The following is a 14105-nucleotide window of genomic DNA, read 5'->3' on the forward strand; positions in this document are numbered from 1 at the left end:
TCGATGCTGCGATCCTCCGAGAGGATGCTACCCAGATGTTTGAATGACGAGACTATTGCCAGTGAACCATTGTGTTCAATGGTGAAGACAAGCAATGGTGGGTGGAGGGCTGGATCTCCATTGGAAGACCACCTCTGTCTTAGTGGTGTTGATTGACTGTCCCATCCTGCTATAGACCCTCACAGACGCTACAAGGACGGACTGAAGGTCTACCGGAGTGTGGGCCACAAGAGCACAGTCATCAACATACTGCAGCTCAAGAACCCGCTTTGTCAAAACCTTGGTGGTTGCTTGGAGCCTCCTGATGTTGAATAGGTTTCCATCCAGCCTGAAGTCCACCACAACACCGCTGCTGTCCTCAAACTCCTTGTGGAGAAGCTGGGTGACACATAGGAGGAAGATCAAATTTTATTTGCCACATACACATGGTTAACAGATGTTAATGCGAGTGTAGCGAAATGCTTGTGCTTCTAGTTCCCACAATGCAGTAATTGAAGAGGACAGGTGCCAGCATACACCCCTGCCTCACATCGATGCTTACTACAAAGGGCATAGACGCTTGCCCTCCTATGGCCACCCGAGCCATCATCCCATCATGGAACTGGCAAAGGATGTTGACACATTTGCTGGACAGACCAATTTGAGTAGAATGCCCCATAGCAGTTCCCTGCTCACAGTGTGGAAGGCCATGAAAAGGTCCTGATGTTTTTCAGCAGTAACCTCCCTTCTTCAGTAGCTCTGCTCATGATGCTGTCAGCAGTAACCTCCCTTCTTCAGTAGCTCTGCTCAGGATGCTGTCAGCAGTAACCTCCCTTCTTCAGTAGCTCTGCTCAGGATGCTGTCAGCAGTAACCTCCCTTCTCCAGTAGCTCTGCTCAGAATGCTGTCAACAGTAACCTCCCTTCTTCAGTAGCTCTGCTCATGATGCTGTCAGCAGTAACCTCCCTTCTTCAGTAGCTCTGCTCAGGATGCTGTCAGCAGTAACCTCCCTTCTCCAGTAGCTCTGCTCAGGATGCTGTCAACAGTAACCTCCCTTCTTCAGTAGCTCTGCTCATGATGCTGTCAGCAGTAACCTCCCTTCTTCAGTAGCTCTGCTCAGGATGCTGTCAACAGTAACCCCCCTTCTTCAGTAGCTCTGCTCATGATGCTGTCAGCAGTAACCTCCCTTCTTCAGTAGCTCTGCCAGGATGCTGTCAGCAGTAACCTCCCTTCTTCAGTAGCTCTGCTCAGAATGCTGTCAACAGTAACCTCCCTTCTTCAGTAGCTCTGCTCATGATGCTGTCAGCAGTAACCTCCCTTCTTCAGTAGCTCTGCTCAGGATGCTGTCAACAGTAACCTCCCTTCTTCAGTAGCTCTGCTCAGGATGCTCTCAGCAGTAACCTCCCTTCTTCAGTAGCTCTGCTCAGGATGCTGTCAACAGTAACCTCCCTTCTCCAGTAGCTCTGCTCAGAATGCTGTCAACAGTAACCTCCCTTCTTCAGTAGCTCTGCTCATGATGCTGTCAGCAGTAACCTCCCTTCTTCAGTAGCTCTGCTCATGATGCTGTCAGCAGTAACCTTCCTTCTCCAGTAGCTCTGCTCAGGATGCTGTCAACAGTAACCTCCCTTCTTCAGTAGCTCTGCTCATGATGCTGTCAGCAGTAACCTCCCTTCTTCAGTAGCTCTGCTCAGGATGCTGTCAGCAGTAACCTCCCTTCTTCAGTAGCTCTGCTCAGGATGCTGTCAGCAGTAACCTCCCTTCTTCAGTAGCTCTGCTCAGGATGCTGTCAACAGTAACCTCCCTTCTTCAGTAGCTCTGCCAGGATGCTGTCAGCAGTAACCTCCCTTCAGTAGCTCTGCTCAGGATGCTGTCAGCAGTAACCTCCCTTCTTCAGTAGCTCTGATCAGGATGCTGTCAGCAGGAACCTCCCTTCTTCAGTAGCTCTGCCGGGATGCTGTCAGCGCCACAAGCCTTGTTGTTCTTGAGGGAACGGATAGCTGATAACACCTCTTGGAAGTTTGGCGAATGGTTGAGGTCTTGAATGGATGGTCAGCCCACCTCATCAGGTTCTGGGTTTGGTGGGTCAGCCCACCTCATCAGGATCTGGTTTTGGTGGATCAAGAGAGTCAGACCATCAGCTGTTTTCAGGGGAGTGATGGAGTGATTTCTAGGGCCATAGATAGCTTTAGCTGAGTTTGTAGATTTTTTTTTGTCAGCATACATTTTGATTTCCTGTGCCTTATTCATCCACCATTCGTTCTGCAGGGCATGCAAGGCTGTTTGCACTTTCTTGCGTGATGTACACCATTGCTGGCGGAGGGTAGCCCTTTCTGCTTTGTGCATATTGTCCAGTAAGGTTGTGATGGTGTTCGAGTGCTCATCGAACCAATCCTGATGTTTCCTACCTCCTGTAGCCAATGGAGAGGGCTTCTGCCTGAGAGCACTGAGCTGATAGATGCCCACTCCTGGGTCCATGGAATCCTCTGAGCTGATAGATGCCCACTCCTGGGTCCATGGAATCCTCTGAGCTGATAGATGCCCACTTCTGGGTCCATGGGATCCTCTGAGCTGATAGATGCCCACTTCAGGGTCCATGGGATCCTCTGAGCTGATAGATGCCCACTTCTGGGTCCATGGGATCCTCTGAGCTAATGGATGCCCACTTCTGGTCCATGGGATCCTCTGAGCTGATAGATGCCTTCTTCTGGGTCCATGGGATCCTCTGTGCTGATAGATGCCCACTTCTGGGTCCATGGAATCCTCTGAGCTGATAGATGCCCACTTCTGGGTCCATGGGATCCTCTGAGCTGATAGATGCCCACTCTGAGCTCAGAAGAGGCTCATTCTCCCTCACCCTTTCAGCGAGAGAGCGACGGAACTCATCCCTTACTGCAGCTTTCTCAAGCAGGGTACAGTGCAGGCAGCTCTTACTGGACTTCTGCGGGGGGGGGAGACGTATTCTCACCTGGAATTTAGCCAGCTTTCCTCATGTCACATGTCAGCAGGACGTTATTAGTGTCACTATGACTTGGTCGATCAGGTGCCGATGTTTGGAACGTGGGTTGCATCCATGATGTTTTATATTTGTTGTTCTGCTGGAACAAGGTGTTAGTGACGATGAGATCATGCTCGGCACCAACACCATGCCTACCCAGAACTCCACTCCATATCCGGTTGTTCTGTCCCACCCTAGCGTTGAAGTCACCCTGCAGAAAGATCTTGTCATTCCTGGCGATACGGTGAAGGGCCTTATCTAGTGACTGGTAGAAGCAGTCCTTCGCCTCATTTTCAGATGGTAACGTTGGTGCGTATGCACTGAGAAGAGCAGCATAACGCATCTTGGGGGATACGGAGAGACAAATCTTTCACTTATACCGACAGGTGTTTCGGTGAGGCTGGGTAAAAGGAAGCTCTTAATTGCCAGTCCCACACCGTGCTGATGTTGTCCACCCGGAGGGTAACCTTTCCAGAAGAAAGTGTAACCTTCTCCTCCCTCTTTCAGGGAACCTTCACCCAGGAACCTGGTCTTACTCAGGGCAGCAAGGTCAATATTGTAGCGCCTTAGTTATGCACCAATCAAAGCTGTTCTCCGATTGGGGTCTATCGTTTATTAACGTCAGTGTCCAGAAGAGTTCTGATGTTCCGTGTCGCCAGTTTCAGGGGAATTATTTTATTTCGCATTTTTTTCAACCTCTGAGTGGAACTCCCGATAGGTGTGTTGTAACAGCCTATCTAGTTAGAGTGCAATTTCTAGGCCTCTCCCCAGCTGGGCTGAGCAGTATGGCTCCTTAATAGGGCTGCTCAGTCACACAGGGGTCTGCCGAGAGCAGCTGCCAACTCCCAACTGCTGGCGACCCATAATAACCCTGCACCACTGGCTTTATTTTAAGGACTCCCGGTGCATTTACTCCTGCCCCCGTCACCAGACACCCCAACGCCGCCAGGCTTTGGTCCGGTTTCCGGTTTGATGGCTTCACCGAGGTCAGAAGAGGATACCGGCGGCGCAAAGAAAGTTATTTAAAGTGCTGCTTGAGGGTGCACTTCTCCTGGGGGGGGGGGGGGAAACCCAGGAGGACCAGTATCTTCCACAGCTGCAGGAGGCTGCCGGACCTCCAGTCTGTTGACATCCGCCCGCCGCTCGCAGGCCAGCACGCTGCTTTTCTCTCAGGATGTGCTCCCCTAACTTTTAGTCGTACCAGACTAACCCACAAGGCAGTGGTTGATGGCTGCCAGGGCGTGTCCCACACAGAGGTGGGCTTGTACAGATGCATCTCTGAGGCACACCGCAGCTCCGAGATCCCCTGCCGGGTTAGTCTGGAGTTTCAAGACAACCCGTTAACGTCGCGAGGAGGCACCGCGGGAGGCTTTGTACCGACAAGCGGAAACTGCATGAAGCTGCTCCCCTGGTACAACTGGTACAACTCTCCTAAAGACACTCACACTGTTTCCTGTGTGTACAGTATTGGAGTGGACATCAGTGGATGTTTGTGTGTGTACAGTATTGGAGTGGACATCAGTGGATGTTTTCCTGTGTGTACAGTATTGGAGTGGACATCAGTGGATGTTTGTGTGCTGTGTATATATAATGAATGAAGAGCTACATTATATCATTAAATAAGTATTCTCTGTTGCCACCTGGTTAGCCTGGTCCCAGATCTTGTTGGTGCTGTCTTTCCAACTCCTATGGTCCAGTATGTAGGAATTTGTCAAACCAGCACAAACTGATCTGGGACCTGTCTTACCTGGTAGAGCCACACAGAGAGCTGTTTGTATGTAATGTTGATCGTTTTGACTTTTCCGTGTATTCTAATAGGTCTGGAGAGAACAGGACCACCATGCATAAATGTTATACCTTCCTCATCTTTATGGTCTTACTGCTGCCCTCTCTAGGACTCAGCAGGTACTACATGTATTTTTTTAAATTATTAATAACATTTTTTTATTTTTTATTTCACCTTTTATTTAACCAGGTAGGCAAGTTGAGAACACCTTTATTTAACCAGGTAGGCTAGTTGAGAACACCTTTATTTAACCAGGTAGGCTAGTTGAGAACACCTTTATTTAACCAGGTAGGCTAGTTGAGAACACCTTTATTTAACCAGGTAGGCTAGTTGAGAACAAGTTCTCATTTACAGCTGCGACCTGGCCAAGATTAAGCAAAGCAGTTTGACACAAACAACAACACAGAGTTACACATGGAGTAAACAAATATATATATATATATATATAAGTAGGCATACATTTGACATAGATGTGGTCCCGGGAATCGAACCCACTATCCTGGCGTTGCTACAACGTTTTGGGACAGTTTCCCGAACACAGATCCTGGCCTATCCATGGACCAAAATGTTCTTTCAATGGAACTTTCAATCCTATAAGAAGCCTTGTATGAGCCAGAAATAGCCCATAGGGCAAGGAGCCTATCTCCTGTTTCTGTAGTGAGACGGCTTGATGTACCAGGACACCCCCTGGACAGGACACTAGTCTATCTCCTGTTTCTGTAGAGAGACAGCTTGATGTACCAGGACACCCCCTGGACAGGACACTAGTCTATCTCCTGTTTCTGTAGTGAGACAGCTTGATGTACCAGGACACTAGTCTATCTCCTGTTTCTGTAGTGAGACGGCTTGATGTACCAGGACACCCCCTAGACAGGACACTAGTCTATCTCCTGTTTCTGTAGTGAGACGGCTTGATGTACCAGGACACTAGTCTATCTCCTGTTTCTGTAGTGAGACGGCTTGATGTACCAGGACACCCCCTAGACAGGACACTAGTCTATCTCCTGTTTCTGTAGTGAGACGGCTTGATGTACCAGGACATCCCCTGGACAGGACACTAGTCTATCTCCTGTTTCGGTAGTGAGACGGCTTGATGTACCAGGACACCCCCTGGACAGGGCACTGGTCTATCACAGGGCCTTACCCACAATCCACCTCCTTAATGCTGAGTGCCAAGCAGATTCACATCATGTCCCATTTTTTTGAGTGTTTAGAGTCTGTCCCTTTATGGTCCCATGGACTCTTAATATGATCATTATACTCCAATTCCTCTGACTGTTTCCTTCTTCCTTCCAGTCTGGACGTTTTCTTCCGATGGCTGTTTGACAAGCGCTTCCTGGCTGACGCTGCCGTGAGGTTTGAGTAAGTAACAGTTCCTAGTTCCTCTCTATGTTTCTTCCTAGGTTCTAGGTTCCCGCCATCTAGGGAGCTTTGAGCCTTTAGCTTGTGCACTGTGGTCTCTGCTGTCCCACGTTCTGGCTCGTCGGGCTACGTTCTGGCTACGTTCTGGCTCGTCGGGCCACTTTCTGGCTCGTCGGGCTACGTTCTGGCTCGTCGGGCCACGTTCTGGCTCATCGGGCCACGTTCTGGCTCGTCGGGCCACGTTCTGGCTCGTCGGGCCACGTTCTGGCTCGTCGGGCCACTTTCTGGCTCGTCGGGCTACGTTCTGGCTCGTCGGGCCACGTTCTGGCTCGTCGGGCCACGTTCTGGCTCGTCGGGCCACGTTCTGGCTCGCAATCTAAAGCTGCCAGTCTTATCTTAGTGGTGTCTGTAACAGTTATCTATCTTCGACCTGTCTATAATTAGAACACCATCTACTCTGATGTGTCCCTAATGGAGCCAGCTGGTCTTTGTTTAACTTAGTCTTTTAGGAAGAGGCCACACAGGTCCCAGGTCTAAATCAGACCACCTGGTGTCCCGTGTCTAAATCCCAGGTCTAAATCAGACCACCTGGTGTCCCAGGTCTAAATCAGACCACCTGGTGTCCCAGGTCTATATCCCAGGTCTAAATCAGACCACCTGGTGTCCCAGGTCTATATCCCAGGTCTAAATCAGACCACCTGGTGTCCCAGGCCTAAATCAGACCGCCTGGTGTCCCAGGTCTAAATCAGACCGCCTGGTGTCCCAGGTCTAAATCAGACCGCCTGGTGTCCCAGGCCTAAATCAGTCCACCTGGTGTCCCTGGTCTAAATCAGTCAACCTGGTGTCCCAGGTCTAAATCAGACCAGATTATAGGGGAAGAGTGAAACTGACTTTAAGGTCCAGATCTAAATTTCATGGGGTTGGAGCCTGGTGGTGGGGGTTGGAGCCTGGTGTTGGGGGTTAGAGCCTGGCGATGGGGGTTGGAGCCTGGCGGTGGGGGTTGGAGCCTGGCGGTGGGGGTTGGAGCCTGGTGGTGGGGTTAGAGCCTGGCGGTGGGGGTTAGAGCCTGGCGGTGGTGGGGGTTAGAGCCTGGCGGTGGTGGGGGTTAGAGCCTGGCGGTGGTGGGGGTTAGAGCCTGGCGGTGGTGGGGGTTAGAGCCTGGCGGTGGGGATTGGAGCCTGGCGGTGGGGGTTGGAGCCTGGGGATGGGGGTTGGAGCCTGGTGGTGGGGGTTGGAGCCTGGCGGTGGGGGTTGGAGCCTGGCGGTGGGGGTTAGAGCCTGGCGGTGGGGGTTAGAGCCTGGCGGTGGTGGGGGTTGGAGCCTGGCGGTGGGGGTTAGAGCCTGGCGGTGGGGGTTAGAGCCTGGCGGTGGTGGGGGTTAGAGCCTGGCGGTGGTGGGGGTTAGAGCCTGGCGGTGGTGGGGGTTAGAGCCTGGCGGTGGGGATTGGAGCCTGGGGATGGGGGTTGGAGCCTGGTGGTGGGGGTTGGAGCCTGGCGGTGGGGGTTGGAGCCTGGCGGTGGGGGTTGGAGCCTGGCGGTGGGGGTTGGAGCCTGGCGGTGGGGGTTGGAGCCTGGCGGTGGGGGTTAGAGCCTGGCGGTGGAGGTTAGAGCCTGGCGGTGGGGGTTAGAGCCTGGCGGTGGGGGTTAGAGCCTGGCGGTGGGGGTTAGAGCCTGGCGGTGGGGGTTGGAGCCTGGCGGTGGGGGTTGGAGCCTGGCGGTGGGGGTTAGAGCCTGGCGGTGGGGGTTGGAGCCTGGGGGTGGGGGTTGGAGCCTGGTGATGGGGGTTAGAGCCTGGCGGTGGGGGTTGGAGCCTGGCGGTGGGGGTTGGAGCCTGGCGGTGGGGGTTGGAGCCTGGCGGTTGGGGGTTAGTCATTAGAATGAGTTGCCACACCTAGCCAACAGGGTTAGAATGAGTTACCACACCATTTCAATTGTCTCACAAGTGCCTAGGGTCTGAGATTCAGTGAGTAATATTGTTGTTGTGATGTCATTTCCTGTCTTCGCCCCCCCATCCCTCATAATCTAACATTGTATTTCTTATCTTAGCCTTGTTTGTGCTAGAGGAGATCATTGTCACCTGACAATCAGAATCCATATTCTCTCATCATATTGTGTCTTTACGGATCTGTCTGATCTTTGGGTTTTAGTTTAGTCCTCTAGGAGGAAGTTAGTCTTTAATACTCCCCTTTTGCACTATTGTTCCGACCGGTACTGGACTGGCCTGGCGACACGTCCCACATCGTTTCACAAACATGCTGGAAATGGTCATGTGCCTAGAACAGAACATATCCAATCCAGCGTAGGATGGTTCTGGTTGACACGATAGTGTGAAAAAGGTATGTTATTATTGTGATGTAATTTCCTGATTTCCTGTCCCCCCCCCCCCCTACCAGGTGTGTGTTCCTGCCTGACAACGGGGCGTTCTTTGTGAACTATGTCATCGCGTCGGCGTTCATCGGTAACGCCATGGATCTGCTGAGGATCCCTGGTCTGCTCATGTATATGACCCGGCTGTGTCTGGCTCGCTCTGCTGCCGAGAGACGCAACGTCAAGAGGGTGAGTAGAGGAGCGCCACCTGGTAGCCAGGAAGACCTCAGTCACATAATAAACTACATCTCATAACTAACTACATCTCATAATAAACTACATCGCATCTGGGCTGCACAAAGTTATATCAAAGTGACAAGATAGTCGACTGACCGCTCTAACAATGAGAATAAATGTACAGATTTGGGGGCGGAGTCAAGCCTCCAATAAGGAGAGCAATGAGGAAATTCGAATTTCAATTTACTTCCTAAATTGAAATGGAATGAACCCCAACCATGACAAGCTATGCTTTTGTTGAACTGAGGCTTCCCTAAGGACATATGATAATATCCTCCTGTTAATGTGTGTGTCTCTGCATCAAGTTTTCTAATTCTATAATTATATCTCTACGTTCTGCAGCACTATGCGAATGAGTTGCCGTTCTAATATTTTATTTCTATACTTTACAGCACCAAATGTATGAGTTCCAGTTCTATAACTCTATTTCTATGCTCTGCAGCACCAGGCGTATGAGTTCCAGTTCGGGGCGGCCTATGCCTGGATGATGTGTGTCTTCACTGTGGTCATGACATACAGCATCACCTGTCCAATCATCGTCCCCTTCGGTGAGCTGTGGTCAGCCAGCATCATCCCCTAACCAGCCGCTAGTCTACTCAGCTGTGGTCAGCCAGCATTATCCCCTAACCAGCCGCTAGTCTACTCAGCTGTGGTCAGCCAGCATCATCCCCTAACCAGCCGCTAGTCTACTCAGCTGTGGTCAGCCAGCATCATCCCCTAACCAGCCGCTAGTCTACTCAGCTGTGGTCAGCCAGCATCATCCCCTAACCAGCCGCTAGTCTACTCAGCTGTGGTCAGCCAGCATCATCCCCTAACCAGCCAATAGTCTACTCAGCTGTGGTCAGCCAGCATCATCCCCTAACCAGCCGCTAGTCTACTCAGCTGTGGTCAGCCAGCATCATCCCCTAACCAGCCGCTAGTCTACTCAGCTGTGGTCAGCCAGCATCATCCCCTAACCAGCCGCTAGTCTACTCAGCTGTGGTCAGCCAGCATCATCCCCTAACCAGCCGCTAGTCTACTCAACTGTGGTCAGCCAGCATCATCCCCTAACCAGCCGCTAGTTTACTCAGCTGTGGTCAGCCAGCATCATCCCCTAACCAGCCGCTAGTCTACTCAGCTGTGGTCAGCCAGCATCATCCCCTAACCAGCCGCTAGTCTACTCAGCTGTGGTCAGCCAGCATCATCCCCTAACCAGCCGCTAGTCTACTCAGCTGTGGTCAGCCAGCATCATCCCCTAACCAGCCGCTGGTCTACTCAGCTGTGGTCAGCCAGCATCATCCCCTAACCAGCCGCTGGTCTACTCAGCTGTGGTCAGCCAGCATCATCCCCTAACCAGCCGCTGGTCTACTCAGCTGTGGTCAGCCAGCATCATCCCCTAACCAGCCGCTGGTTGGGGTAGACAGTGTTGAGGAGCTGGTGGGTAGACAGTGTTGAGGAGCTGGGGGGGTAGACAGTAATATGGAGCTGGGGGGTAGACAGTGATGAGGAGCTGGGGGGTAGACAGTGTTGGGGAGCTGGGGGGGGTAGACATTGATGAGGAGCTGGGGGGGTAGACAGTGATGGAGAGCTGGGGGGTAGACAGTGATGGGGAGCTGGTGGGTAGACAGTGATGAGGAGCTGGGGGGTAGACAGTGATGAGGAGCTGGGGGGTAGACAGTGATGGAGAGCTGGGGGGTAGACAGTGATGGGGAGCTGGGGGGTAGACAGTGATGGAGAGCTGGGGGGTAGACAGTGATGGGGAGCTGGGGGGTAGACAGTGATGAGGAGCTGGGGGGTAGACAGTGATGAGGAGCTGGTTGGTAGACAGTGATGAGGAGCTGGGTGGGTAGACAGTGATGAGGAGCTGGGGGGTAGACAATGATGAGGAGCTGGGGGGTAGACAGTGATGAGGAGCTGTTGGGTAGACAGTGATGAGGAGCTGGGGGGTAGACAGTGATGGGGAGCTGGGGGGTAGACAGTGATGAGGAGCCAGGGGGTAGACAGTGATGAGGAGCTGTTGGGTAGACAGTGATGGGAAGCTGGGGGGGTAGACAGTGTTGAGGAGCTGGGGGGGTAGACAGTGATGAGAAGCTGGGGGGTAGACAGTGTTGAGGAGCTGGGGGGGTAGACAGTGATGAGGAGCTGGTTGGTAGACAGTGATGAGGAGCTGGGGGGTAGACAGTGTTGAGGAGCTGGGGGGGTAGACAGTGATGAGGAGCTGGGGGGGTAGACAGTGATGAGGAGCTGGTTGGTAGACAGTGATGAGGAGCTGGGGGGGTAGACAGTGTTGAGGAGCTGGTTGGTAGACAGTGATGAGGAGCTGGGGGGTAGACAGTGATGGGGAGCTGGGGGGTAGACAGTGATGGGGAGCTGGGGGGTAGACAGTGTTGAGGAGCTGGGGAGGTAGACAGTGATGAGGAACTGGGGGGTAGACAGTGTTGAGGAGCTGGGGGGGTAGACAGTGATGAGAAGCTGGGGGGTAGACAGTGTTGAGGAGCTGGGGGGGTAGACAGTGATGAGGAGCTGGGGGGTAGACAGTGATGAGGAGCTTGGGGGTAGACAATGATGAGGAGCTGGGGGGTAGACAGTGATGAGGAACTGTTGGGTAGACAGTGTTGAGGAGCTGGGGGGGTAGACAGTGATGAGGAGCTGGGGGGTAGACAGTGATGAGGAGCTGGTTGGTAGACAGTGATGGGGGTTTCTGCTGTTTCATGTGTTTAGCAATTGGAGCGGCTCACAGCTCAAACAAAGTGGATATGAATCTTTTAATTTCTCCTGGAAGAACAAGCTGTTCAGTCTGACTAGGTCACACAGCCTCTGAGTAACACTGGTTTCTATCACACAGCCTCAGAGTAATACTGGTTTCTATCACACAGCCTCAGAGTATCACTGGTTTCTATCACACAGCCTCAGAGTACCACTGGTTTCTATCACACAGCCTCAGAGTATCACTGGTTTCTATCACACAGCCTCTGAGTATCACTGGTTTCTATCACACAGCCTCTGAGTATCACTGGTTTCTATCACACAGCCTCAGAGTATCACTGGTTTCTATCACACAGCCTCAGAGTATCACTGGTTTCTATCACACAGCCTCAGAGTATCACTGGTTTCTATCACACAGCCTCTGAGTAACACTGGTTTCTATCACACAGCCTCAGAGTATCACTGGTTTCTATCACACAGCCTCTGAGTATCACTGGTTTCTATCACACAGCCTCTGAGTACCACTGGTTTCTATCACACAGCCTCTGAGTACCACTGCCGTAGAGATTAAACTGCACAGTGACAGTCGGTCATGACTGCACCCGTAACAGCTAAGAGAGTAGCGATAAAAGCAATGTTTGACAGTCAATATTGCGTGTATGAACACATTTTGGATACTTGTTTTAAAAAATTATTTTATCTTTCTTTAACTAGGCAAGTCAGTCAAGAACAAATTCTTATTTTCAATGACGACCTAGGAACAGTGGGTTAACTGGGGCAGAACGACAGATTTTTACCTTGTCAGCTCGGGGATTCGATCTTGCAACTTTCCGGTTACTAGTCCAACACTCTAACCACTAGGCTAAGCTGCCGCCCATAATGAAGAGGGAGAGGACCCCTGTATTGTCCCTGTAGGGTCCTGTATGGAGAAGATAGTTAGACTCACTGTCTGTCTCTGCTCCTCTTTCTCGCTATCCTCCCACCTCCCCCTTTCTCGCCCTCTCTCCCTCCCTCTTTCTCTCTTTTGCTCACTTGCACTCTTTCTCTTCTCTGCCTTCCTCCCTCTCCTCTCTCTCTTTCCACCTTCCTCCTTCTCCTCTCTCTCTCTCCTCCACCTTCCTCCCTCACCTCTCTCTCTCTCCTCCACCTTCCTCCCTCTCCTCTCTCTCTCTCCTCCACCTTCCTTCCTCTCTCTCTCTCTCTCCTCCACCTTCCTTCCTCTCTCTCTCTCCTCCACCTTCCTCCCTCTCTCTCTCCTCCACCTTCCTCCCTCTCTCTCTCCTCCACCTTCCTCCCTCTCTCTCTCCTCCACCTTCCTCCCTTTCCTCTCTCTCTCTTTCCTCCACCTTCCTCCCTCTCCTCTCTCTCTCTCTCCTCCACCTTCCTCCCACTCCTCTCTCTCTCTCTCCACCTTCCTCCCTCTCCTCTCTCTCTCTCTCCTCCAACCTTCCTCCCTCTCCTCTCTCTCTCTCTCCTCCACCTTCCTTCCTCTTCTCCCTCTCTCTCTCCTCCACCTTCCTCCCTCTCCTCTCTCTCTCTCTCCTCCACCTTCCTCCCTCTCCTCTCTTTCTGCTCCCCCCTCCCTCCCTCTCTCCAGGTCTGATGTACATGCTGTTGAAGCACCTGGCAGATCGCTACAACATGTACTATGCCTACCTTCCCTCCAAGCTGGACAAGAAGATCCACTCTGGGGCCGTCAACCAGGTGGTGGCAGCACCTATCCTCTGTCTCTTCTGGCTCCTGTTCTTCTCCACTCTCCGCACAGGTACGAGTTCGCCATCTTGTGGCCGTTCTGGGTCACAACCTGGCTATCTCATATTTATAGGGTGTGTCACGTTAATTTATTGAACCTTTATTTAACTTTTCAAGTCAGTTAAGAACAAATTCTTATTTACAATGGCGGCCTACCCCGGGAAAACCCTAATGACGCTGGGCCAATTGTACGCCGCCCAATGGGATTCCCAATCGCAGCCGTTTATGATACATCCTGGAATCGAACCATAGTCTGTAGTGATGCCTCTAGCACTGAGATGCAGTACCTCAGACCACTGAACCAGGGTCTGTAGTGACGCCCCTCTGAACCGGGGTCTGTAGTGACGCCTCTAGCACTGAGATGCAGTACCTCAGACCACTGAACCAGGGTTTGTAGTCACACCTCTAGCACTGAGATGCAGTACCTCAGACCAATGAACCAGGGTCTGTAGTGACGCCCCTCTGAACCGGGGTCTGTAGTGACGCCTCTAGCACTGAGATGCAGTACCTCAGACCACTGAACTAGGGTCTGTAGTGACACCTCTAGCACTGAGATGCCAGTACCTCAGACCAATGAACCAGGGTCTGTAGTGACGCCCCTCTGAACCGGGGTCTGTAGTGACGCCTCTAGCACTGAGATGCAGTACCTCAGACCACTGAACTAGGGTCTGTAGTGACACCTCTAGCACTGAGATGCCAGTACCTCAGACCAATGAACCAGGGTCTGTAGTGACGCCCCTCTGAACCGGGGTCTGTATTGACGTCTCCAGCACTGAGATGCAGTACCTCAGACCACTGAACTAGGGTCTGTAGTGACACCTCTAGCACTGAGATGCCAGTACCTCAGACCAATGAACCAGGGTCTGTAGTGACGCCCCTCTGAACCGGGGTCTGTAGTGACGCCTCTAGCACTGAGATGCCAGTACCTCAGACCAATGAACCAG

At 52.2% G+C, this 14105-nt stretch overlaps 1 protein-coding gene across 4 annotated transcripts in view; it reads left to right on the forward strand.

Moving 5' to 3' along the window:
* Positions 1 to 14105, forward strand: part of LOC110491229 (CSC1-like protein 2) — a 91717-nt gene that overhangs the window by 63866 nt on the left and 13746 nt on the right. For all 4 annotated transcript variants that reach the window (XM_036946002.1, XM_036946004.1, XM_036946003.1 and 1 more), the window contains 5 exons: positions 4792 to 4878; positions 6056 to 6121; positions 8514 to 8676; positions 9167 to 9272; positions 13007 to 13174. In XM_036946002.1, coding sequence (XP_036801897.1) covers positions 4792 to 4878; positions 6056 to 6121; positions 8514 to 8676; positions 9167 to 9272; positions 13007 to 13174 — 590 coding nt within the window. The remainder of the gene's footprint in view (positions 1 to 4791; positions 4879 to 6055; positions 6122 to 8513; positions 8677 to 9166; positions 9273 to 13006; positions 13175 to 14105) is intronic.

This window comes from Oncorhynchus mykiss, chromosome 16 (genome assembly GCF_013265735.2).
Source record: "Oncorhynchus mykiss isolate Arlee chromosome 16, USDA_OmykA_1.1, whole genome shotgun sequence".
Taxonomy (NCBI): Eukaryota; Metazoa; Chordata; class Actinopteri; order Salmoniformes; family Salmonidae; genus Oncorhynchus; species Oncorhynchus mykiss.